This window comes from Grammomys surdaster, unplaced genomic scaffold (assembly GCF_004785775.1).
Source record: "Grammomys surdaster isolate TR1022 unplaced genomic scaffold, NIH_TR_1.0 516, whole genome shotgun sequence".
NCBI lineage: Eukaryota > Metazoa > Chordata > Mammalia > Rodentia > Muridae > Grammomys > Grammomys surdaster.
The window spans coordinates 454,071-481,051 of record NW_021604935.1 but is presented as its reverse complement, the minus strand read 5'-3'; the positions used below and the strand labels follow the sequence as shown (position 1 = coordinate 481,051).

Here is a 26,981-nt window from a genome sequence, read left to right as displayed (position 1 = left end):
GGATGGGAGGATGAGTGGGAGGACGGGTGGGAGGATGGGTGGGAGGATGGGTGGGAGGGTGGATGAGAGGATGGATGGGAGGATGGGTGAGAGGATGGATGGGAGGATGGGTTGGAGAATGGGTGAGTGGGAGAGTGAATGGGAGGATGGATGGGAGGATGAGTGGGAAGACAGGTGGGAGGATGGATGGGCGGATAGATGGGAGGATAGATGGGAGGATGAGTGGGAGGATGGGTGGGAGGATGAGTGGGAGGATGGGTGGGAGGATGGGTGGGAGAGTGAGTGGGAGGATGGGTGGGAGGATGAGTGGGAGGATGGGTGGGAGGATGGGTACGAGAGTGAATGGGAGGATGTATGTGAGGAGGAATGAGAAGATGGGTAGCAGAACAGGTGGGAGAATGGGTGGGCATAGCCATACGTAGTTAGACAGATGCATGAGAGGATGAGTAGGCAGATGATGGTTTGAAAGATAGGTGTGTTGCCGAATAGTTGAGTGGATGTATGGCTGTGAGGATGGATGGATGCTTAAACAGATCCCATGGCCAACTGAATAAATTTTAGAAAATGAGTGAGCTGGAGAGATGGTTCAGTGGTTAAGAGCACTTGCTACTCATGCAGAGCACCCATTTTGGTACCTGGCACTCAGACCTGTAAATCTACCTGCATCTGGCCTCCACATGCATCCACACTCGGGTGTACATACTAACATGCGGGCACACACACACACACATGTTTAAAAATGTGCTATCCCACAGTCTGGCCTGTGGGCCAACGTGACTGCCTTGTGAAACCCTCGGTGACTGGGAGTTTGGTTTCCTCACAGGGATTTGTCACCTGCTGTGTGCTGGTTCCTGCTGAGTCTCTCTTCTGGAAGCTGGAGGAGAGGTGGCCAAGATGGCGACTGAGATCTCCACTCGGGGCAGACAACGTGCCATTGGTCATGAGGAATACAGCCTGTACAGCAGCCTGAGTGAAGAGGAGCTGGTCCAGATGGCCATCGAGCAGAGCCTGGCGGACAAGACTCGGGGCGCAACCCCTGCTGAGACTTCTGTGTCCTCTCAGTCCAACCACCAGCCAGGCCAATTCCATCCATGGACTAGGTAAGTAAGGAGAAGCTAATGGAGGGTAAATGGGCCTCTGGGCATTCCTCAAGCTTTAGATACCCCAGGATCTTCATCCTGAACCAAAATATCCTGGTCTCTGACCTCGTAGTGGTCTGCATTTGTCATCTAAAGTCACTCTTTAGTGTCACAGTGGGATAGGATCCAGGATGCCTGTGGCCCGAGTCTTTCACATAAAATATTGTATTTGCTTATCGCTTATATAATCTCACTAAGTATTTTAACTCATAACTAGGTTGTTTTTTTTTATTACAAATACAAATGATACATGACTAACAACGTTATAACTGACAAGAAAGACGGTCTGTACAGTTCTGTACAGACGGGATTTTCAAATATTTTTTATCTGAAGTTGGCTGACTCCACAAGTGTGGAACTTCTGTTGTCTCAGGGCAGATTCCCTGTGCTTTCATTTTTTTTGAAAAACAACTCTCTTAAGGACACCCTATGGTCTCTATGTTGAGAAACCCGAAGCCTAAGGCTGACTAACTGGCCCAGCAGGGTCACAAGGCTAGGAACCTGGAATTGACTAGCTCCAAAGCCCAGGCTTGACCTGGCCTGACTGATTTATGCTTGGATCCAGGGGATTGTTGCTCAGTGAGGCTAGTGCTTCCAGCTTTGTCTGGGCAGTGTGTCTATAGAAAATGAACCTGCAAGGCAAAAGGAATCTGCCTGGCATCCTAATCCTGCCTGGTCTCCATGCCTCCCTCTCCTCCCCCCCACCCCCCACTTCATCTTCCCAGCTGATGGGCTTTCTAGCATTATGACTTGAGGCCACATGAAAAGCCACCAACACTGTCCACAGTGCCACTTAAGTAGTAGGAGAATCAAGTGAACTTCTACATCATTTTATAAAAAGGTATGGTTTATGTCAAGGCCAAATTACATAGTTCAAGTTGATCTGGAACTCAGTTGTGTAGCCCAGGCTAGCCTCAAACTTTGAATCTCCCTGCCTTGGTCTCCTAGTTACTGAGAAACCAGACATGTACTAGCATGACTCACAATTTATGTATATTTTATGTCTACATATTATCATTTGTACTCATCACCAAAATAAAAATTATACACTCAGGGCCGGTGAGATGGCTCAGTGGGTAAAGGTGCTTGCTTCCAAGCCCAGTGATCTGAGTTCAAACTGTGGTACCTATGTGGTGAAAGAAGAGAATCAACAAGTGGTTCTCTAATCTCCATGCAGGTACCACGGTATGTGCACGAGCGCACGCGTGCGTGTGCACACACACACACACACACTAACGTTTATCTCTTGTCAAGCTTTTAAAATCACATGTATTTCACATCCACATCCCAAGTGTTTATCGGCTACATGTGGCCAGTGGCTAACCAATGGGCAGGACAGATCTAGGGACACCTTCTCTGCAAGGGCAGCCAGAGAGGTACTTGGCATTTGCTCTTCAAGTGCTTTGGGGAAAGAAATACATACACTGTGAAGATGTTTTTACTGTCCTCACCCACCTCCAGCCAAGGTTGTGTATGTTGGAGGTGGGGTGCGAGGGGGACAGTAAATTGCTGTAACAAGTGGGATCTATGTGACTGTGGGCCATGAGTCTCAAATCTCTGTGTCCCCAGTGGTGGTCAGTGACCCCTATGTGACCTTGACCTTGGGAAAGTCGTCCATTCCCTCAGAAGTTCTGCTTCCTTGTCTAACAGGTTTTGCTAAGGTGAGCCACAGCAGACATGACTCTTAAGTGGGAAATGAACCATCTCACCCCTGTCCCCGGGTTGACAACCATCAATGCTTACACCAAGTCACACTGTTCCTTGCTAATGTCAATTAACCTGTATCCAACTAGCTGGGCCAAGGCCTGGGAGCCCTGTTCTGAGAGGTTCTTTCCACAGCAGGCAGGCTTCTTGGACAGTGAGGAGAATAAAGCCTTCATGTTCCTAAGCTAGCTCTCACCACATCCCATGGGGGCCTCAGAAACCCTGTGCAGGGACTTGGCTCATCTGGTTCCTGTTTTGGCTGGTTTAGCTGAAGTCAAATGCAGGTTCCTCTTTCTCAGGAGAGGACCAGATAGAGACGGATAGGACTGTAACAGGAACCACACATCGCTGAGCGCCTGCAGCCTCCTCTGCAGCTCAGGAGCACCCCTCCCACCCCCCGGGAGGCCAGGCAGTCTGTAGGTTCTGCTGATTCTACAGAAAGGCTTCCTCTCTCTGTCTCTCTCTCTCTACCTTGAACCAGGTTTTAGACTGATGTGTAGACCTAAGAGCTCCGCACATCTTCATCTTTGGATATTACAATATTATCAAACAGACCCAGGACATCATAGAGGCTCCAAGGGGCTCCTTGGCATCTTTTGGGTCTCAGGTTAGCCATCCCTTGTTCAGTGAATCCTGCCCTAACCATGTATTCTCTGTCCTGGTGGCTACTGCATGGATGGCCCTAGATGTTACTTAGAAGCCTTATTTACCTGTTTCTGGCAGGGACCCGTGAAGTTCATTCGGGGTCTCAAATGCCTGCTCTGCTTTCTGACGCCTAGTCTTGACCATATAGCGAACGGCCACTTATAAACAAGTGCATGGGTGGGTAGAGGGACAAAAGATCATGAGAAGAAAGGTGGGTTTGGAGGTTCAATATTTTCTGTGTCATTTACTGCATATGCAGTGACTTCAGGTTAGATACTCCATCTCAGTGAGTCCTGACCTAACCTCTCCTCTCCAAAATGGCAATAGCTGAAGCTTGCTCATCTCGAAATATATTCCTCCTCCTCCTCCTCTTCCTCCTCCTCTTCTTCCTCCTCCTCATCTTCCTCTTCCTCCTCCTCTTCTTCCTCCTCCTTCTCCTCTCCTCCTCCTCCTCTTCCTCCTCCAGCTCCTCCTCCTCCTCCTCTTTCCCCTCTTTTGGTGCTGGGGATGGAACCTAAGTCCTTGTTGGCAAGAACTCTGCTTCAGATCCCCCTGCCCCCTGTGTAGTCTTCTAGCAAAAAGCAAACCCACTGAAGAAGGATGGAGCCTTCCCTACACTCTGAAGCCTGCATTCACCCCTCCTGTTCCCTAGGCGAGGAGTTCCTGGGGCCCCAACCTCATAACTACCCCAGCTCCACAGAGCAGCTTCTGTGTCAGGCTAGGAGAGTCTCCTGAGAGCTTCCCAGCGATAGGACTTCTTGGGGACTAAGGGACATTGTTCACTTGTGCCTTGGTGCCTTTGTCACTGTAGGTGCCTAATGAATATTGTTAGGGAGATAAACAATTCGAAGCCAAGAATATACTCTGGGAATGTACTTTGCCATTGTCTTTAAAAAGGAGTGCAGGGTCCTAGAAAAGGAAACCATAGGAATACCTCCCCCCAACCCCCATAAAGCTTGAGGTCACTTTTTAGAGCCGTCTCCCCACAACCAGGTGAAAGGACAAAGTAGAACAGTCATGAAAGTCTTTTGCCAAGCCTGGGCCCCAAGAGTTCCCAAAAGTCATACCTCGCTTCCTATCCAATGGGGAACTTGGGTCCATAGACCCCTGACCAAGAGAGCCTGAGGTTACTATGGCAACTAGATGATCTTCAAAGCCTTCAAATGCTTGCGTTTTATTGAAGGTTGCTCTTCTCAGAAGACCAAGGAGGGAACCCTAAACCTGGACTTGCTTGGGATAGGGTGCTTGGGTGCAGATGACTCCAGTCAGATCACAGGCTGTGCTGGGTCCATCCTGACACCTGGCCATACCCTGCTACCCCCACCAAGTTTGCAGCCTGAAGAAGGCAAAGGCTGAAGGTACATGGGAACCCTGCAGAGCAGGCCCGGTCATGGTGCTTGCTGTGTTTCAGGGAGGAGCAGACAAGCCCTACCTGGACCTCCTTTAGGTCATAACCTGTAGCCACATCCCACGGAAGCATCTTCCTCTCAGATGACTCAGCCCAGCGGTTAGCTCTGCTGGGAATTCCCCTGCCGCAGCCAGCAGAGGGGAAGTGGGGCCTTCAACTTTGCTTTGAAAGCACAAAAGGCCCTTGACTTCCCATCTAGCCTGAGACTCAGAGCTTGGGTACTGTGAACAGCCACACGGCTAACCCCCAGACCAAGGTCATGCAACCCAAGTTCAGTGCTCTGGAACAAGTTCTCCTGCTGTAACCCCTCCCTGCAGCTCTGTGGGTGTGTGGCCTTGTCACGCACCTGTGGCCTCTGAGTAGTTAAGGATCCACAATGCTTGGCCCAGAGGTCTGCGATCCCAGTCCTTGACACCAGGCTTGGGATAGATCCAGAGCCGGCACATTGTGGGACCTATCATGTCTGCCTCTTCATTCTGCCAGAAGGGGAGTGACACACCCCTGCTGCCTTGGGAGGTGGCAAGAGGGTGCTTGGGAGGGCTCTGAGAAATTTGTCTTGCACACTGGTGACCCATGATCCAACCATGACCCAAGTGTAACCTTGGGTCACCTCACCTCAGCTACAATCCTTTCTGTCAACACTTCACATGGGACAGTCCTCATTAATTTAGGTGAAGTTGGTAGCTTTTTACCTGTGTGTATCATCTTGTTGAAACATTTGAGTGGTAGCTAGAGACTAGAGGACACATGGACTGGGAATCTGGGGGCTTCATGGAGAGCCAAGACCTGCTGACTACAGAGATAGTCTGGCCAAAGCTGCTTTCCTAGGACCAAGAGGAGAGAGGGGAGCATTGGGCGAGTGCAGACAGGCCAGGGGAGACAGGCTATGCACATCTTTATCTTGGGTGATGGCTCTTGAATCTGTGTCACACTGAGTTTCTTCAGCCACATAGACAGTGATACACCACCCCCACCACCAATTTGGTCCTGACCCCACTTTGCAAGTAAAGTAAGAAACAGAGGCACAAAGTTGGGGAAGAGTCTGTATTCATCCAAAGGCACGAAACCAGTGTGGAGGTCATGGAGCAGAAGGGGGGGGGGTAGAAAGCAAGAGGAAGCCAGGCCCTGGAGGATGGGGGAGTCTTAGGAGCTGTCTGGTCCTCAGCCCTGTTCACCTGCCCCATGGAATTCTGAGTGGTGCCCACCATCAACTTGTTCATCTGTGAAAGGCAGCAATATTAATGTACACCTTCAGAAGAACAGAAGGAAGAGTACTGACTGGATGCATCTGTGCCTTACACAGATATTATAGAAGGATAGAGTGAGTTAGGAGACAGGAAGAGCAGACACATGGAGGACATGGATGTCCAGGCCTCAGCCTGTTTTGAACCAAGCTTCCTCTTCACTTCTCTCACGAGGGCCCCTACTCTGCACCACAGGCTGGCTTTTCTGAGGGATCCACAGAGTCTGAGGCCCTACCCTGCCCTGCCGTATAAGGTCAGGATCCTTCCCAAGGTCCTCATTACAGCACCTGTACCCCATGGGGTTCCAGCCTCAGAGTGAGATCCTAGACTCCACAGACAGCACTCCACCACCCTGTCTGGGCAGCAAGGAGAGAGTGCTTGGTATTCAGGTTGACCTGCTAGGAGATGATAAAGGGTGACGTCTATTGTCCCTGCGTCCCCAGCCAGGAGCAGAGGGGACTGGCTGCCCCATCTCCATCAGACCTTCTGGGAGAGTGGGATCGAGGCTCAGTATAATGAGAACAAAATGAAACCCTGGCTTGAGTCAAGTCCTCTCTCTGTGCTAGCTGGCTTTCTTCTTCCACTAAAGACTGAGGGACATGGCTTAAAGGAGAAATGATTCAGGTCCACGGTTCCAGTGGCTTCAGTTTGTGGCCAGTAGCCCATTACTACAGGCCCAAGGAATAGCAGAATACCATAGCTGTGGAAATTTGTGGCGTAGGATGCTGGTTGCCTCATAGTAGGCCAGGAAGCAGTGAAGGAGAGAGAAAGGGGCCAAGGACCCATTCCCTTCACCTGGGTGGCATGTCCTTTATTTCTACCACCTCTCTACAATGTCATCCATCCTCTTGTCATTTCTGTTGCTATGATAAAAATACTCTGTCAAAATGCAACTTGGTAGAAAAAAGGGTTCACTCCAGCTTACAATCCCAGGTTCTAGTCTATCACTGGGGGAAAAAAATCACAGCAGCAGGAACCCCAGACATCTGGTCACATTATGATGGCTGGCAGTGTAGAGAGAAGGAATGCATCTGCATGCTTGCTTGTGCTCAGCTTGATTCCACTCCTCTCATACAGTTCAGGACCTCTTGCCTAGGAATTGGTGCCGCCCACAGTAGACCTACCTGGTCTTCACATATCAGTATGACTTAACACCCACAGACATGCCCAGAGGCCAACCCAATTTAGCCAATCTAATTGAGATTCTCTTCCCAGCAGAGTCCACACTGTGTGTCAAGTTGACAATTAAAGCTACCTGTCTCACCATCCAATTTGAACTAGTCAGTGGATCAGATTCCAAGGCCAAGGACAGAGCCCTCTTGATCCCTGCCACTTCCCCAAAACACACCATAGAACTCGACTGAACTGGGGACAAGCCTTCAACACATAAGCCTTTGAGGAACACTGTGCTCTACAAGACAGCTAAGCATTTCACACTGGCTCTTGAGACAGGGGCTCCTCTCTTCTCATTACACAGGTAGGAAAAGTAAGAAACAGGGAAAGTTAGCTTGTCTGCAGGTCTCGCAAGTGGCGTCGGGGTTTAAATCACTCTCTGATCTTCCTTACACATGTCTACTAGACTACTGGGTCCCAAGAGGACTATGGGGTACACAGTCCTCTTATGTGAAGCCAGCAGGAAGGTGAGGTGAAGGGTCCTCATGTCTTGGCCTCTCAGAGTGGCTCTCCTATTCCCTTGCTTGTCCAGGAGTCTCTTCCCCGGCCCCACTGAGACTACCCACCACCCCATGGGCTTTCATCCTGATGCCTGCCACCGACCGGCTGCTTCTCACATCCTCCCTGGTGAAGAATGTCACCTTGCTTCATATCTGCGCCCTTGTGGTTGGCTGGGGAGGGGGGCAGTGGGGGCGGGGGTGAGGTTAACCTCATTGTTGTCTTATATGGTCATTTAAATCTCCAAGGGCTTCCTCCAAGGGCCAAAAATAATCCAGAGACACAGCAGCTGTGTCCAGCACACAGAGAGGACCCGGCCATCTGCTTTGGTTCAGAGCCCTGTGTCTGTCTGTCACTTAGACTCTTTCTCCCGGCTCGCCTTCCATCCTCCTTACTGGCTCCAGCATGACTCGCTTCTCCTATACAGAGTATTTTGCTCTGTTTCACTCTGGCTCTACACCTTCCAGGTCCTCCTCGTCTCCCGAGAGCCCACCAGCCCGCGCACCCCTGGGCCTGTTCCAGGGGGTCATGCAGAAGTATAGCAGCAACCTGTTCAAGACTTCCCAGATGGCGTAAGTGACTCCCCACCTGGCCCCAAGACCACCCAGCTCACACCTCCAGCTGAGGGAGCAGGGGGAGGGGAGTGTTTGCAATCCTAGATCCCCTCCCTGCTGTGCCAAGATTCTAATACTCCTACAGAGCTAGGCACAGGGGCCACAGACTGATCCCCGCTAGGAGTGGCATTAAGGCTGTGCTTGGGACTGACCCCTCAGATATTCTCAGAGATTGTGACCCTGCAGCTGGAGGAGTCCCATGGGACTCTGAATCTGGGGCTCCAGCAAGAGGGAGAGGTTCAAAGGACTGGGGTTTGGGGTGAGATGAAGAGTTGGCTTTCATTCCTGTTTATCCCTGTCTCCCCACGCCACCTCCAGGGGTTCATCTGTGCACATGCAAATCTCCACCCACAACACTTCATTTGAGGGCCAGGTGCCAAAGCCCAGAACGAATCAATTAACTGGGACCAAGGGAGGGGGTTCTGCCAGGGGTATGGAGCTAATGGGACATTTGTACCTCCCTCCTTGCTCTGGTTCAGAGTGACCCTAAAAGCAGTTAAAAGGAAAAAGGGTCCCTTTGCTGGTACCCCATTTCAGTGTGGCAGAGAGGAGGATACAGCTGGCCCGTTCTCATTCTCAGCCTCTCCAAGCCCTGTGGGGACCACATCGTCCTTGGGGCTTTAGGGTTGACAAAAAAAGAAAGTTCCAGTTCTAATCTCAGTACAACTGCCTATCCCTGCCATGTCTGCCATAGGAGGGCCTGCCCCCCGCCCCCGTCTCCCTTTGCTGCACGGCAGGGTTGGGGAAGACAAAGTTGTCTTCCAAGGCCCAGTGCGGCTTGCTTCTCATCCTTGGTTTAAAATGCCTGGCAGCCTCTCCCTCTTTGGGGTGGGGACTTTGTCTGAGCTCATAGGGAAACTGTTCAGTATGAAACTGAGGGTCCCAGGACCTGTGAACCCCAGCTGGGGAGATCCACTGTATCTGGTGGGTCCTGACAGCAAGTATTACACAGTGGGAACCCCCCTCCCACCAAGGCCACAGGACCAGCCAACCCACTCCCCTCCTCTTCAGCAGTGACCACATACCCCATGGGGCCCTCCCTGAAACTGATGGGGGTTGGTCCTGTTGCTCCTTAGGGGATCTCAAGCAGGTGGCTATGATGGTGTTGATGGACCTTCAGGATCTAGCTGGTCAGTCGCTTGTCCTTGCTGGGTCTCTGGCTTCACCCGTATCTGCTATTAATAACCCAGAGGCCGAGACGCAGGAGGAAGTTTAGCATGCTGGAGGAAGCCGCTGGGAGAGTTTGGGGGTTGGTCCTAGAGATCCCCCTAAACTCATTTTAGCTCCTGATTCCAGGATCCTAGGCAGCCATGGTCCCTACTGACTTGGTAACAGAGGACATAGGGAAAGTAGACGGAAGAGAACAGACAGATAAGTTAAGAAATGGATAAATGGGAAAAAAATTGCCTTCAGTGAGCCAAACAAAGATGCCAGGGCCTTGAAATCTTTTGACATTTAGAAGTTTTAAACTGTGAAGGATTCTAATTTATTAATCCTTCAAGTATTGTCATTTTGCAGCAGCTGGGAGTAGGGAGAGTGGATTCGATGGGGAGGTGGAGAGGCAGGAAGGCTGGGGAAACAGCAGGTCCTTTGACTTTGGAAGCTTTTGCAGTCATTCAGCCCTGTAGGTAGCTGTGCTTGGTACAAATCAGAGGGCCATCTTTTGGGAAGGCCCCCCTAGTTCCTGCAGATTCCTCTGTAGTTGCTAGCCAGGGTTAGCACTCAGGTTTGCCTGAGTCTCCCTGGTAGAAACGGTTTGGGTGTGACATTAGCTTCAGCCACAGAAAGGCACAGGGCTGCTGGCTTCCCACCCTAATTCGCTTGCATCCAGTGAACTGACTGGAGGGCACAAGCATTAGTCTCAGAACAAGCTGAATACACAAGAAGGAGAGACCCCAGAGCAGGCACTGGCTTGCCCTCCGGCAGGTCCCGTTTGCCTTCAGTACCCAGGCCACTTGGCCCTGCCTCTGTCTACAGCTGAGAATTGGCTGCCGCTTGCTCTCACAGGGCTATGGACCCCGTGCTGAAGGCCATCAAGGAAGGGGATGAAGAAGCCTTGAAGGTCATGATCCAGGATGGGAAGAATCTTGCAGAGCCCAACAAGGAGGGCTGGCTGCCGATCCATGAGGCTGCGTACTATGGCCAGCTGGGCTGCCTGAAAGTCCTGCAGCAAGGTGAGGACCATCTCTGAAGGGCCAGCAGGGCTCTCTCTTGGTGAAGAGGGCAGACCATGTAACGGTCTCCACAAACACAGTTAAAATCACTGTGTAGCAGTGGGGGTGGGTGGAGTGGAGTGGAGAGTGGGGGTTAGAGGTAGGGATGGGATGGACAGTCCACTTCCTGTTCCTGCTTTGGCCCCCTGCTGTTATCTCTCCATGCCTTTCAGCCAGGAAAACCTAATTCCTAGAAAAGAATGAGGGAAGAGCTAAGTTCTGGGACAGCCACTGCCAGTTTGTTCCAGAATGTTCCAGGGGATGATTTGGTGTGGAAAGGCTCAGGCACAACTGTGTCTGTGCACTGCCAAGGCTGTTCCCACCAACTGTGGGACCCTGGGCTAGTTCTGCCTCATCTCCAAATTTCATCTTTCTAGTAGGCCAGATTAGGATTAATAATGCCAACAGACAGGTATTGTTCTGGTCATTGAATGATCCCAACTCCCACCAACCACACCTGGAGAAAAAGTTACCTGAGATATGGTCATTCTAGCAGTGACTAAGAGGGCAAAGGAAAAGTAGACACTTTAGAGCTAGGGGCTCAATCTGGGAAGGCTTCCCAGAGGAAGTGGCATCTAGTTGCATTTCTATAGCCAAGAACCCATGCAGGTCATAGGGGGTGAGATGAAGGTAATTTGGGCTTAGTAATATTCAGAGGAAGCAGTTCCATTCCCATCCTTAGAACTGCAAGGAAGTCAGAACACGTGTGTTGGTAGAATGGTACCTTCCGTCACAGATTTCCTGGTGTCCCCCAGCCTACCCAGGGACCATTGACCAGCGCACACTGCAGGAAGAGACAGCATTATACCTGGCCACATGCAGAGAACACCTGGATTGCCTCCTGTCGCTGCTTCAGGCAGGGGCAGAGCCTGACATCTCTAACAAATCCAGGGAGACTCCACTTTACAAAGGTAAGTCCCTAGGCTGGGCTTCTCATGGGCCAGGAAGTCCAGAAGCAAAGTGGGCAGCTTTCAGCTTGTTCCCATGAACGCCCAGCTCTGAGGGATCCACTTTGCAGAGGGTAGTACCCCTCCAAGATGCATGGTGCGTGCTAATTAGATCTTGTGTTTATACATGGGATCGCCCAGCATATCCCACAGGTCAACATGCTGGGGGTGCGGGGCTGTCACTGGAGTCTTAAGTTGAAAAGATGGGGCATATATCTGTGGGTTACATCAAGCATGGGCACATACTCAGACTACAAGCATCCAGAGCTTGGCGAGGGGATAGGTGGAAATGTGGGGAGGGGGGTGCTCATAGAGGGATGCCTGGGCTGAACCCCAACAGGAAGGAATTTACCAGCTGGGTAAGCTTCTAGAGTAACATGGGAAGAGGCCAGACGGTAGGAGAAGGAGTGTATACCTCTGCTATGTTTATGTAAGCAAAAGCCTCCGGCTAGTTCAACACTAGTTCAAAGATATGCACTGGTTGAAATAGCCAGGTCCCGTGTCAATGGACAGATAAACCCTCACAATAGCTGGCACCTGTTGAGTACTTACATGCTGGGGAAGGCGTTTTCCTTAAGCCCCCAGATACATCTCCACACCTGTATATGTTGCTAGTGTTCTTATTTTATATGTAAGGACCAAAGGTACATCTGTGATTTGGCATCCAGCACATATAATACTCTGCAGGCACCTGAATTCAACATGGAAATATTTTCTATGGGGCCCTCAGCTGTTACCTGGGACCTCAGCTGTACCAAAAAGAGCTGTAGGAAGCACGCCAAATACCAGTCCAGTGGCTTGGCCTTGGACCTATTAGGTATCAAAGTCCCTGGCTCCCAGCTCCTGAGTGTGGTCTCATGTGGACCCTCTCCTGAACCTCCTCTAGAAAGACTTTGCTGTGTGGTTTACAGAGAGAGGACTGGTGTTGGAGATGCAGAAAGGAACCCCTTGAAACACCCTAGGCAGCTGCTTCCCCATTTGCTGTCTCCTCTCCAGGGAGGCTTTAAAAGCCATTAATTGGCTCATGTTCCTTGGTGACCCCAACTGCCCTCTATAGCTCCCTAGTGAGAACTGTGGACCAGAAGCTGAAGAGGAGCTTTGAGGAGGATGAAAAAGATGGGTTGTACCCAGAAGATAATGCCAAGTTAGATGAGCAGCCTTTGCTGCGTAGCTATCTTCAGCCCTAGTGTCTGATGTAGCTTTGAAAAGGTTGATGAATGAGGGATACTTTAGAACATTCTAGGGGACAGAGCCTCTGGATATGACTTTCTGGGTTTGAATTCCAGTTCTGACTCTTGGTCTCTGTGTTACTCTGGGTAAGTCACTTACCATCTTTGTGTCCCACCTGCCTCATTTATAGACTTAGCATTGACATTGGGTTCTTCAAGGGTAGTTGGAAAGATTAAACTGGTCATTCGTCAAACCTTCAGGGCCACACTGACTGTCTTACTTCTCCTGGGTCCAGCCTGTGAGCGCAAGAACGCGGAGGCGGTGAGGATACTGGTACAATACAACGCAGACGCCAACCACCGCTGTAACAGGGGCTGGACCGCGCTGCATGAGTCTGTCTCACGCAATGACCTGGAAGTCATAGAAATCCTAGTGAACGGCGGGGCCAAGGTGGAGGCCAAGAATGTCTACAGCATCACCCCCTTGTTTGTGGCTGCCCAGAGCGGGCAGCTGGAGGCCCTGAGGTTCCTGGCCAAGCATGGTGAGTGGTCATGCAGAACAGCTGCTGAGGACCTCAGAGGTTAGCTGGGGTCGTCTCGTGGACATCCTCTGATCCAGGGCCGCGCAGGGCTGTGTTGAGTATTCGGTAGAGTGATGGCGAGGGGCTGCTATGTGCTTCCTGTCTTACTATCTCAGATCCAGCTCAACATCCTCCTTCCACAAAAGAGGAATCTGAGGCCAGGAAAGAGGAAGTGACTTATCTACGGAATTAGTTGTAGAGCTATCTAGATTCTTGGACTCTTGATGCCCCAACCACACTACAGGTCACACTGCTGGGCCAGAAAGACCTCAGATGGAGATCACGTCCTTGTTTTACAGGTGATAAAACCAAGGACCAGGAGGGTGGGAAAGTGATTTGTCCAAGATCACACAGTAGGTTATTTCATACACATGGGATTTGAACCCAGGTCTCTGCACTATTTTTCCTTAAACAAACAAACAAACAAACAAACAAAAACCGTAACAGGAGAAACTAAAACCATACTGCTTTCACCATGTTGTTCTAGTAGCAAAGACCTCAAAAACACAAATAAAAAACTGTAGTTTGACAACTTTTTCCAAGCTCTCCTGTTATTGCCTTTCCCTTTCAATGGAAGGAAGGTCCATCTTGGACACTGGAGAGGCTGAGGCTATGCAGAGGCGTTGGGGCTGGGCTGCAACAAATTGGTGAGGACCTACTGTGTGTCAGGCCTCCTGCTAAGCATGGACTTATGACAGATAGGTAGAGTGTGACCCAGGTGCCGTCCTAACCCCACTGTACACTTGAGGGGATTGAGGCCCAGACAGGTTAAATGGCTGCTCACTATGAGAGCCTGGATTTGACTTGTGTCTGCCTCTCGACCTAGGAGATCGACTGTGGGCCTGGCTAAGGCTCTTAGCCAGGGGTAACTGCAATGAACACTCTGACAACACAGTGGAGTCCTGGAGCCCAGGCCAGCAGGCCACACTGAGGGCAAGGGCACAGTGGGAAAGGGGAACCCCTCTCTCCAGGCTGATATTGAGGCAGGGACTGGATCCTTCAAGGGGGGTTAAAGCCGGTTCCTATACAAATATTTTCCTTGGGTGAGCAGGCTGCTTTGCTGACAAGGCTAGGCCTGCCAGGGATCCTGAGCCTGGGCCCCACAGACTTGTTAAAGGTGTCCCTATACTGTCCCTCTGAGGGAAGGGCCAGTCTCTGTCCTAAACTCTGTCCACACAGCAGCAACTTCTGAGCCTGGCACTGTGTTTCTATTACCTTATTTACACCTTGTTGTAAACACGGGAGGCCGGGAGCATGACTCTTGACTAAGTAACTGGTAAACTGAGGCTTCTAAAAACAGCCTAAGGCTCTAGAGCTTGGGAGTCATGAAACAAAACCTTTAATGGCCATAAATGGGCCCTCAAGGCCTGTGCTCTTCTCAGAAGGCCCTAGCGAGTCCATTGCTGTTGAAAATGAAGTAATCAGAAAGGTGAGAGGAGCAGAGGCTCTGAGAGAGGAGCTGTGGTTGACATGAGCCTTTGATCTCGGCCTTTACTGAACTACCACAGCTCATCTCCATCTGCAGCTTGAAGCCTACTTCCCTCTGCAGAGAAATCACGTGCACACCAGTTCTCTCTCTCACGCCATGAGACGCACAAGATGTAGAAGATAAGGTGAAGGCAGGAAGCCGCTACCAGGCTTTAGCCCCCTTCCTACCAGCATGGCTCAGTGTTTAGTTTAGTGTTTTGTGTATGTGTGTGTGCATGTATGTGCATGTGTGTCTATGTATGTATGTGTGTATGTATATGTGTGCATTCACGTATGTGTGTGTATGGGGTGTATGTGTGTATGTGAAATGTGTGTATGTATATGTGTGTATTCATGTGTGTGTGTGTGCGTGTTGCCTACCAGTATGGCTCAGTGTTTAGTCTAGTGTTTAGTGTATGCGTGTGTATGTATATGTGTGTATTCATGTATGTGCAGATGTGTGTGTGTGGTGTGTATGTGTGTATGTGAATGCGTGTATGTCTATGTGTATGTGTGTATGTATATGTATGTGTGTGTATGTGTGCATGTGTTTATATGTGTGCATGCATGTATGTGTGCGTATGTGTATGTGTGTATGTGTGTGCATGTATATGTATGTGAATGTGTGTATGTATGTATGTGAATGTATGTGTATATGCGCATGCATGTGTATGTGTATTGTGTGTATGTGTGCATGTATGTGCATGTGTATGTGTGTGTATTGTGTCTGTATGTGTGTATGTGTGTGTGCACATGTGTGATGTGTATATGATTATAAGTACCCACACAAATCAGATCTGCTGGAGTGCAGGTGGTTGTGAGCTACTGTGTGGGGACTGGGAACTAAAGCCAGTGTCCTCTGTAAGACCTGTACATGATCTTCACCACTGAGCCATCTCTCCAGTCCCTAAGCAGTTCCTTAAGAAGATAATGGAAGCCAGTTCTTTCCTGTTTCTGATGGAGAATGAAACAAACCCAGCAGTGGGGATGTGGCTCAGTGGGTAGAGTGCGTGCCTGGCGTGCACAAAGCCTTGGGGCAATCTCCAGCACTGAATAAACCAGCGTGGTGGTTCACACCCGTAATCCCAGCACTCTAGAGGTAGAGGCAGGAGGTTCAAAAGTTCAGGACCATTTAGGCTACATGAGATGATGCCTCAGACCAACCAAACAAACCATCAATCCCAAATCCAACTAACAGTCAGTAGGGTTTCCTTTCAGGAGCTTTGTACTTAGCTGGAGCTGCTGCTGTCAGGGCACAGGCTAGGGCCCATAGTGAGGGCTGACAACCTGGTCTCCATCCTCTGACCATGTGTTCAAGTTTGGCTTCACATCTATGAGTGGATTATCCTAGGTCCTTTCATGTTCTGTGTCCTGGTCTGTGATGAAAAACTTGACATCCCAGGGCTCCCTATGGATTCAGAGAAACAGCATGGGTGTGGCTTTGTGATAAAGAACTTACCCTTCCTCTGATATCTGAGGGGGTCCATGTGGATTCAGACAGCAGGCATAGCCCAGCACACATACGGTAGTTAGCTGGGAGGTGCTCACCACACAGTGAATTGTGGCAGAGCCACTGATCGCTCATGGCTCCACTTCTCCCTCTCCAGGTGCAGACATCAACACGCAGGCCAGTGACAGTGCGTCGGCCCTCTATGAGGCCTGCAAGAATGAGCATGAGGACGTGGTAGAGTTTCTTCTCTCACAGGGCGCTGACGCAAACAAAGCCAACAAGGACGGCCTGCTCCCACTGCATGTTGCCTCCAAGAAGGGCAACTATAGGTCAGTCCAACCCCTTACCATGAACAGCACAAGGATGCCCAACCAGGCCAGGGTGGGGCAGGACACTTGCTTTCCATGGTCCTTGAGGGGACTTTTTCTTTGTTTGCTTGTTTGTTTCTTGGTGGGGTGGGAGGATGCAGAGATAACCTGCCGGGCAACTAGCTGGTTGCTGAGGATGTCTATGTCGACAGCAACGGAGAGGGACCAGTCACCGGGCACTTCCCTGCACTTCATGCTCAGGTCGGGGAAGCTGAGCTTCTCTAGAAGGAGTCTGGGGGAGGGAAGGTATACATATTCGTCTGTACTCCCTTCTCCCACAAACACAGAGATGAACAGTCCACAGGCATTCATGATGTGATGAGAGATCACCCAGACCTAAACTCCATGGTGGCCCCAGTAGAAGGGACCTGGTAAGGACCAGAGCAGAATGCACTGGAGGCTGACTGTGTGGGCTCGTGTGTCCACTGCAGGCCCCTCCCAGGACCGTGTTCATTCCCTCCTTCAGTAACACAACGTTGGCAGGAGCTTATACACCACAGAGTAAGCTGGCACTTCCAACACACCTCTCATCCGAGAGCCGATTGCTAAGAATTTAGCACCCACACTGTGAATAAGAAAGGATGCTTGGCAGGTCGGGGGGGGGGGAGGATGCTGGTTGTCCTTGCAGACAGACACTGGTCATTTCCAAAGGGTGGACTCATTGCTGAGCTGTGGGACGGCCCCTTTTACAGAATGAGAAACTGACTAGGTAACTAAGAGCCTTGTGCCTCCATGGGACCAGCCCCACGACTGAGACACTTTCTACTGGTTGGGTAGTTCCCAGCCACGAACCCTGGCAAGCTTTCTTTTTATTTTAGACAATTTTCATTAGTTTTTAAGTGCATCTTTTTTTTCCCCTTATGATGGTTTTCAAAGGAAACATTCACCACCATGGTGTGGTGAGACAATAACTTACAGTTACTAGAAGACCTGTGTCAGGTGCCCTGGGCACCGCACTGGGAGATGCTCTAACGTTTCAGACTCCCAGAAGAAAGAGAACAGACTGTGCTTAGCATTGTCCATGAGGCAGGGGGATGTATAGGGGAAGAGAGACAGCAATGGAAAATAAAACAAAGGCCCCAAAAGCTGTTCCCCAGAGCCCCAGACCTTCCTGTAAGCGCACACAACCGATTTCCCGAAGGCTACCCAGTGAAGGGTTAAAGTTTGATTCCCAACAGCCCCTGCCACCTGGCTGGGCCACTGCTCTTTGCTCACACCCTGGGCATGTGGCATTAGAGGCCCTCCCCACGCTGGCCTCCCACAGGCTGAGCAGGGATTTGATGTGACATTCCATAGGCATTTAGCCACCTGCCAAAACACTCTGCCTACCCAGGGCCTGGAGCGCAGCGCCTGGAGCCTGGGGCCATCTGCCAGATGTGCCTGCTCTTCAGCACACTGGGTGGGGTGTGTTGGGCCATGGCTGAGAAAGGAATCTTGCATCCCCATCCCTTAGGCACATTTTCTGTCATCCTTTTCTAGTGTCATATAGCAGGACAGGTAGATTTCCAAAGACCCTGTGAGATGGACAAGAATGTGGCCGAGGGCCCTGAAGGCAGGAGCTCCTGACCTTAGCTGTACAACCCTGATTCAGGCTCTACCTTAGATGATGGCACTGGGCCGGCCTGGGGTGGGGTACCAGGATTTCCACATAGTGCTGAGTGAGCACCTCTCTCATGGCCAAGGGTCAGGTCACCATGACCCCTTGACTAAGGTCTCCTCTAGCTTGGTGCAGCAGGGCAGGGTCTGCTGTCACTGCTCAGGACATGAACTTCTAACTGCTTTCTAACAGCCTACTGTGTGCAGATCCAAAGAAAGTGCAAGTGAGACGGTGAGGTTCTGCCTTGCCATGTGGGTGCAAGTTCCCCCTCGCTGGGATGTATGAAGAATACATGAGGCAAAAAGGGCTCAGTTTGCGGGGTCACTTCTGAATTAAAGGGGTGACTGTGAAGAGCACTTTAAAGGATGCATTGTCACTGTCACTAGTATACCTCAGCAGAATCGGATGTGTGTGTGGTTCAGAGAGGTTAGTGGTATGCCGGAGATGGCCCAGCATTAGGCCGTTGTCACCAGGTCCAGGTGATTCTGAGATCTGATGCTTCCTCAATTGCCTATGCTGATCCCCAAGATCCCCTGTGCTCCCATCCTGTGCTCCCATACTAATGACAGCCAGCTTGAACACCTTCTCACTGCTCCTGGGCTGGGTTAAGTCAAGGCGTCAGCACCCAAGTCAGATAGCATGGTAAGACTGTATGCTTGCATAAATAGTCTTCACTGGGATCCCAGCCCAAGGGCCAGGAGAGCAGGTTTGCAAACCTAAGAGGATCTAGAGTGATATCCCAAGTCAGAGGCTGCCGAACAGTCTGAGATGTCTTCCTAGATACTGCGCGGGGCCTCCCAGTAACCGTCTCGGGCTGGCTCTGCTTGGCTTTGCGGGGAAGTCAGTCCATCCTAACCTATTTCTCGGAGTCACCTGCTTACGTCCTGTCCTCAGTCCCACAGAACGGTCTCCTATAGAGTCATCTGCATAGTGGATTGTCCACTCGGGCACTCTCCACGGCTAGAAGTGAGGGACCTAAGTCAGTAGCATACGCCTGTAATGACAGCACTAGGGAGGTAGAGGCAGGAAGACCAGAAGTTCAAGGTCATCCATGCCTCTGTATGAGTCTGAGGCCATCCCAGACCACAAGAGATCATTGTCTCAAAACAGATAAAAGAAAAAGGAATTTATTAAAAACAGGTGTGGCACTTTGAAAAGGCCTGGCACTGGGTACCCAGCACCTCCACTCTGCCCTGGTGTGCAGCCTTCCTTTATTCAGAGTCAGTTGCTGCTCCACTCTACCCCTGGGTCTCTGTTTCATCCTCTGTAAAATGGCAGCACTGTCCCTATGTCTGTCATAGACGCACAGCACAGCACGCTGACCCTTGATGGCTAAATCCTAGAGAAGAAGTATGCAACGACCCAGTGACTCATTAAGTCGCTGACCTTATGCTCCTGGGATTTGGGGCAGAGACTGTCAAATTCCCACATTTCTGCCCCTTTCCATGGCCCGGTCAAGGAATCACTGGAGACCAGCTGGGGCCTGCAGAGATCCCAGCCCATGGGCCAGCCGCCCAGCCCACCCCTGTCCCTGTTCTTTCTCGAGCTTGAGCGCGTCACGGATGTTACCCTGCATTTGTTGGTCATGGCGGTGGTCCAGGGGCCCCAACCCTGCCTTTGACCAGCACCTCTGAAGAGGAGGTCAAGCCCCTGGAGCCTGCACAAATAGAAATTAGGAGGCAATTAGCTCCCCTGGGTGTGTGAATTTCCTTTTGAGGTTTCAGAGGCAGATCTTCGCCAAACTCAGCATCGCTGAACGCAATAATGTTGTCCCCGGAGATTCCAGCAGGAGGTCACTGGCATCCTGATTCCAGGAAGGCAGAGGCAAGAAGAGTGCCAGGAATCAAGAGACATGGGAACTGGGCTGGTGGTGGCACCTGCTTCCCCCTCCTCCTTCCTTGACATGGCCCTCCTCCCTAGAGCTCCGTAGGAGGCTGTGAGGTCACCTGTCTGTCAGCAGGGCTTAGATGGATCAGAGCCTGAAATCAACAGTGTGAGCTGAGTGCTTGTTCTGGAAGGCAGCAGGGATCCAGGGCACTAGAGCCAAGATGAGTCTTGGGGTCAAGAGCTGAGATGAGGGGTCCTGGGGTCAAACCCCTGGAGCTATTCTACGACCTCTGATTTGTCACTGGTTTTCTGAGCCACGTCTGTTAAAAAGATAGACACAGTGTGCTCTGGGTACGCCATGGGGCTACCTCGTGGGCAAAATGGGCCAGGCAAGTTGACAACACTGTGAAAATTGCAAAACCCCATGACCCATCAGCTGTCACCCTGATTGCTACACCAGAAGTAAGAGAGTAATTAAGAGTGTGGCCAAAGGGATGGGACAATCTGAACTCAAATCTTGGTGTTCCCACTTCCTGACTGTGTATCCTTGGGAAGTCATGCACCTTCTCTGGGCTTCCTCATCTACAGTGCGAATGCAGTCTCCAAGAGTCACTCGGAGAACTACAAGGGTAAGAGGTGAAGTGCTGAGAGCGGTGCTCAGCCCCTTAGTCAGGAACCAGAGCAGTGGGAGCTCCAGCCTCAGCTGCCTGAGCACTCTGTGTTAAAACTAGGCAGAGGGGCTGGGCAAGATGGAATTATACATTCAGGGAAAAAATTGCCTCTTGTAGGAGGGAGAAGGAACCACACTGGCACAGTAGATGAGTCTGGGGGCAATAGCGGTTGAGATATTTCCTCTTTCCTTCCCTCACTCTGCCTAGAGATTCCACCAGATGCCAGAGTGGCAAGATAGGGAGGGAACACAATCCATCCCCAGAGTGCCCCTCCCAGCAAGTTCCTTAATCTTTCCAGGTCTCAGTTGTTCTCATCTGCAGTGTGTGTGTGTGTGGGGGGGGTGGGCAACAAGACTTGCTTTATGGGCTCTCATAAAACAAAACTGAACCCCCAGTGTTTTCCTCCCTAATAGGGCAAGGTTTGGTACCAGGTTTCAGTATCTAGCTCTATCTGCTTCCTCCTGCAGAAAGTAGAGTGGTCCTTCACTGAGTGCGAGGGGGCTTTCTGCCACTTTCTCCAGACTGCTGAGAGCTGATGTCTTTATTATTAGTGGCTCAGTATTTTATCTGCATGTATGTCCATGCACCACAGCTATGCTTGGTCCTGGTGGTTGCCAGAAGAGGGCTTCAGATCCTCTGGAGCTTGAGTTACAAATTCTGGTGGTTGTGAGCCTCCCTGTAGGTGCTGGGAATCAAACTTGGTCCTCTGGAAGATCATCCACAGCTCTTGACATCCGAGCCATCTCTCTATCCCCACACATCCTTTATTTAAGCTGGAGTGGGTCCCTGCGAGATGCTTGAAGTCACAGCCCACCTGGCTGAGGTTTTTCAGAACTCACCAGCCACTTCCAACCTTTTCCTGCTAAGCACGACAGGCCCCTGGACGCCCTCTGCTGACCGTGTCGTGCCCGTGCGCCCCGTCTCCTGACCAGCTCGTGCTCCTTCTCCTACAGAATAGTGCAGATGCTGTTGCCTGTGACCAGCCGCACGCGCGTGCGCCGTAGCGGCATCAGCCCGCTGCACTTGGCGGCCGAGCGCAACCACGACGCGGTGCTGGAGGCGCTGCTGGCCGCGCGCTTCGACGTGAACGCGCCTCTTGCTCCCGAGCGCGCGCGCCTCTACGAGGACCGCCGCACTTCTGCGCTCTACTTCGCCGTGGTCAACAACAATGTGTACGCCACCGAGCTGCTGCTGCTGGCGGGCGCCGACCCCAACCGCGACGTCATCAGCCCCCTGCTCGTGGCCATCCGCCACGGCTGCCTGCGCACCATGCAGCTGCTGTTGGACCACGGCGCCAACATCGACGCCTACATTGCCACTCACCCCACCGCCTTCCCGGCCACCATCATGTTTGCCATGAAGTGCCTGTCGTTACTCAAGTTCCTCATGGACCTCGGCTGCGATGGCGAGCCCTGTTTCTCCTGCCTGTACGGCAACGGGCCACACCCACCCGCCCCGCGACCCGGCCGCTTCCACGACTCGCCCGTGGATGACAAGGCACCCAGCGTGGTGCAGGTGCCTGGAGGGAGGGTACAGGAGGGTTTTAGGAAAGATAGGTAGGATAGGGTGATAACCATACTTTGGAAGCAAGTTGAGAGAGCGGTTATGGCCTAGGAGGGGATGTTGGCTGGTGGGGAATGAACCGGTGGCTAGCATCTTCATCAGCCGCAGATTCCATGGCTAATGATTTGGGGTCCTTAAGGAACCCACGGTGGGGTAAGAGATTGGCTAGAGAGGAGGGAACGCTGCAGAACTTCAGGCCCAGTCGCCCTATGTCAGATCTTCCGTGGACAGGAAGGGGACAGCAGAGCAGGCCGGGGAGGCTCCTAGGACACAGGACAACCGGTCCTGTGGTATAGACCTACTGCAGCCCAAGTACCCGAGAAACAGAGGCAAGAGGGTTGCAAGTTTGAGGCCAGCCCAGGCTACAGAGTAAGTTAAAGGTCACCTTTAAAAACTTAGTGAGAACCTATCTCAAAATAAAAAAGCACAAGAGAGCCTGAAGAGATAGCTCGGCAGTGAAGAATGTGTACTGCTCTCTCAGAGAACTGGTTTTGGGTTCTCAGCAACACCAGGGTTGGCTCATAACTACCTGTAACTCCGACTCTAACGTAATCCCCCCGCCCTTGTCCTGTGAGGGCACTCTCACGTGCATAGCGCCACACAATATGCATACAGATAATTTAAAAATAAAATGAAGTTTAAGAAAGGACCAGGGTTTGGACCAGTCGCAGAACACTGAAGGATGCGGTAGTTCATCTTCAGTTTAAAAAAAAAAAAAAAGTAAAAGCATTTAAAATGTAAATGAAGCTAGAAATTTGAAACTCGAAACACTTTACAGTTAGAGGTCATTTTCGTGGCTAAGCAGCCAGCTCCTTGACTAGTCAAGCTATGCGTGACTTGTCTACTGAGTACAAAGCACTTTAATCCCTAAAAATCTCCTTGGAGTGGATGCCATAGGCCCAATTTACAGACGAGGAAATCGAGGCTCCGAGAAATGATGGAGCCAGCCCAACTTGTCCTTCTTGAAGGTCAGGTAGAAGATGCCGGTGCCCAGAGGGGCTCTTGCTGAGGGGAGGGGTTTGTAGAAGGGAACCTTTCAGGTCTTAGACACCTGCCCCACACCTCTCTGACCTCCCCTGAAAGAGTGGTGTGCTCCTATTCCAGTTCTGTGAGTTCCTGTCGGCCCCAGAAGTGAGCCGCTGGGCGGGACCCATTATCGACGTCCTTCTGGACTATGTCGGAAACGTGCAGCTCTGCTCGCGGCTGAAAGAGCACATCGACAGCTATGAGGACTGGGCTGTCATCAAGGAGAAGGCAGGTAGGGCTGTAGCTGCTGCTACCAGCGTATCTTCTGCCCCACGGAGACTCAGACCTCAGGCAGTGTGACCCATACCAGCGCAGGCTGTGCCCCGCCCTGCTATGCAGTATTCTCGAAATGTGTTGCTTCTTCCCCTGGGATGGTAGCCATGGGGCCGCAGAGAGATCATGTCATCTGGGCCAAAGTCACACAGCTATGTGGTTGCAGGCTAGGTATCACCCAGGTCTGACAACATGTTACTCCCTCCTTCAATCCTGTTTGACATAATCCTGGTATCCTGAAGGAACTGTGGATCCATTACCCACACTTTGGGGTTGCTGACATATGGGGGCACCTGAGAGGCGGAACGGCAGGCAGAGGAGTGGATGGTGACGTAGGATATTTGCAGTTGAACAGTGCTCATGAAGCACCCAGGTCTCACTCAGAGAACAGCTCCTGAATCCACAATGCCTTGCAGATCTGGAGTCTGCATCTCTACCAGATTTGGCAGGTCACCTGGGGCAGCCCAGTCTCTGAGCAGCATTTGTAGGGACACTCAGGGTGGCCTGTCACCCCTAAACAGAGAAAAAAGGCAGGCTTATCGCCCAAACCCTTCCAGCACTCAGACGGTGAAGCCTGGCTAGCTTGGGCTCAGCAGGCTAGACCCTGGTCTTTTGTCTGTCAGACAGATAACACAAAAGACTGGCCTGCAGCAAGTTCTCACCATGCCACCAAGACCGCTTTCCATCCTTGTCCCTCATAGGACCTTGTCTCCGATGAACCCAACTCCTTCTCGATCCCAACTGCTCCCTTGATCCCTAACGACAACGGGATCTTCCCCTGGCACAGACCTGGGAGAACAATTCTCAGTTGATGCCTTTAACGAAGTCAGTGGGCAGCAGCAAGGGGCAGTTGTTGTCTATCTACCACCCACGCAGGCATGCTATACCCTTCACTAACAGTTCTGTCTCTGGCTGCTGCTACCATGGTCCCTGGCCGCTAGAGGGTGGAGCGGTCCATGCCCAGATCTGGACCCAACCGGTTCTGTCTTTGCTCCCGCTTTCCTTAGAAAGGGGTCATCTCTCACAACTAGGACTCCACCCCAAGGACAGAGAACTGTGGTACTTGTTAGCAGGTGATACACCACTCTCCAGCCTGCCTTGACTACATTAAAGCAAAGGTTCTTAACCTTCCTGATGATGCGACCCTTTAATACAGTTTCTCATGTTGTGGTGACCCCATTTTTATTGCTACTTCATAGCTTTGATTTTGCTGCTGTTATGAACCAAACGGCCCACAGGCTGAGAACACACCGCTTTAAAGTCACCTTTCTCTGGCCTGTTCCCTGAGCTAGGTGCTTTGTAGACGACATTATTATTCTGGGGAGAAGCCAGTCCCCAGGCTCTCTGTGTCTTGTGCCACGTATCAGTCAGTGGCCTTTACCTCTCTCCCCTCAATAAAGGGCCTTCCTGAAGTGAGGCTGAGGCCTCCTGCCCTGAGTGACAGGAACAACAGGTGTTGGTCAGAAACACCAGGGTGTGTGATTGGGGATGCCACCTCCTCTGCTGTCCTGTGAGTGTGCGATTGGGGGTGTGGTCTCCTCTGTTCTCCACTTCCTTTGCCTTCCTCTCGCTTCCTTGCCATGGCCTCTTAAACTAGGCAGGCACTTGTCATCTTCCTCACTGGGACTGTGTTGGCCTTCGTCCCTCACCAGGAACATTCCTCATGGCTCCTCTACCTTCTCCAGAAGGCACCTCTGCATCTATGGTCCAGCGTGTGCTTGTTGAATGGATGGATGGATGGATGGATGTGTAAATGAATGGCATCCTTTATTTAGTTTGACAAACTACTTCCTGTGCCCAAATAAATTACCCTATCACTGATTATGAATGCCCCCTCTGGCTCTCTTTACTCCACCTCCTGACTGAGCAAACATCACAGCATAAGGTATTCCTAGCAGTCTACAGCCTTCAGGGAGCCCTCCAGCTCTGCTGCCAGGCTCCGCCCACTTCATCTGGCTTCCAGTGATAGGAGGAGCCTGGGAAGTGGGCGTGGCTTTTACCCTGACCACTTTGGGCTGTGCAAATCCATGCAGGTTGAAGGTATAAAGAAGGCACTCTGCCAGTCCCGGTTCTGGGGAGAGCAGCAAGCACTCCATATGACAAATGTGCGTCTCCCATTTCTCCTCTTCCTAGAACCTCCGAGACCTCTGGCTCACCTCTGCCGGCTGCGGGTTCGGAAGGCCATAGGAAAATACCGGATAAAACTCCTGGACACACTGCCACTCCCAGGCAGGCTAATCAGATACCTGAAATATGAGAATACACAGTAGCCAGCCTGGAGAGGAGACGTGGCCTTCAGACCGTTTCCGTGACAACCCAGGTGGCCTGCATTCAGGACCTTCTGGGGTCAGAACAAGTGTGATCTTGCTGGCTCTCTCTACTACAGCGTCACCCAAAGTGAGAGCAGGGTGTGTGGAGTGGATGTGAAGCCTCTGCTTTCAAACTGTTCAGTGGATCGCATTGCAGACCTGCTCTGCTTCTGGCCATAGCCAGAGACCTTCAACCTGGGGCCAGGGAAGAGCTAGTCTGGGCAAGGTGGCCCAGGCAGGAATCCTGTCCTTAAGCTGGAGAACTTCTGGGAATGAATTCACCTACGAATCCCTCACTGGACAATGAGCTTTCAGGCTGGGAGGGGAATCCCCAGCCCGAGTACTTCATTGAGTACAATAAACGTTGTATACAGAATTCCTGCCCTGTGAAGTCCTGATGCTCTGGATTTGAGGTTCTCATCCCGGCTCCTGGCAGGGGCAGGGGCTAGGCAGGGGGTGGGTACAGGATGTGCAGACCCCTGAATATGTTAGCTTTGTTGGGCTCTGAAAGATTCCTCAGGGTGTGTCCTTCATGGACCTGGAGAGAGGAAGTTGGTTTTCTTCTACTGGTTTAATTGCTATGGAAACCAGATCTTCATCACTAGCAGGAGCCGATGCTCACAAGTTACTTTGATATCTGGATTGTCTTCCACTCTCCATGACCCTCCTTCTCACTCCTCTTTTGCTATAGAAGTTTAAAAAAAAATAAAGCAACCCAGGGCTGGAGAGATGGCCAGGGCAAGTACAGAATCCTTGGCTACCGTGTTCCTATGAGACAAGCAAGGCAGGTTCAGGTGTCCTGTTGGCAGGCGGAGCGGATGAGCACTGAGGCCCAGCACTGTTGTTACTGCTGTTTGAGGGCCTTTGGGACCCAGAAGCTGAGACCTGCACACACTGTTTTTCATGGAAGTTCTTTAATGTTCTCCCTGCATGTCAGCCAAACTGCCTCCAGGCAGGGTTGCTCCAATAGCATGCTCCCTTGCTGAAAGCTTGCACCTAGCCTAGCCTAGCCTAGCCTAGCCTAGCCTAGCCTAGCCTCTGTCCCCGAGGATCTTCAGCAAGGGTCTTTTCTGACCTTTCAGAATGTAAGCTTCT

At 51.4% G+C, this 26,981-nt stretch overlaps 1 protein-coding gene across 5 annotated transcripts in view; it reads left to right on the top strand.

Moving 5' to 3' along the window:
- Asb2 (ankyrin repeat and SOCS box containing 2) overlaps positions 1-26,262 on the top strand; it is a 26,659-nt gene extending 397 nt beyond the window's left edge. The window contains exons 2-10 of one of the 5 annotated variants that reach the window (XM_028781708.1): positions 824-1,100; positions 8,279-8,383; positions 10,433-10,599; positions 11,394-11,549; positions 13,051-13,296; positions 16,410-16,581; positions 21,669-22,230; positions 23,383-23,536; positions 25,711-26,262. In XM_028781708.1, coding sequence (XP_028637541.1) covers positions 895-1,100; positions 8,279-8,383; positions 10,433-10,599; positions 11,394-11,549; positions 13,051-13,296; positions 16,410-16,581; positions 21,669-22,230; positions 23,383-23,536; positions 25,711-25,847 — 1,905 coding nt within the window. In that variant the 5' untranslated portion in view covers positions 824-894 and the 3' untranslated portion in view covers positions 25,848-26,262. Of the gene's footprint in view, positions 1-823; positions 1,101-7,539; positions 7,618-8,278; positions 8,384-9,464; positions 9,556-9,643; positions 9,801-10,432; positions 10,600-11,393; positions 11,550-13,050; positions 13,297-16,409; positions 16,582-21,668; positions 22,231-23,382; positions 23,537-25,710 lie in introns of those variants that run through there. The other 4 variants (XM_028781710.1, XM_028781711.1, XM_028781709.1 and 1 more) reach the window with 4 other exon arrangements.
- Positions 26,263-26,981: the final 719 nt, after the last annotated feature.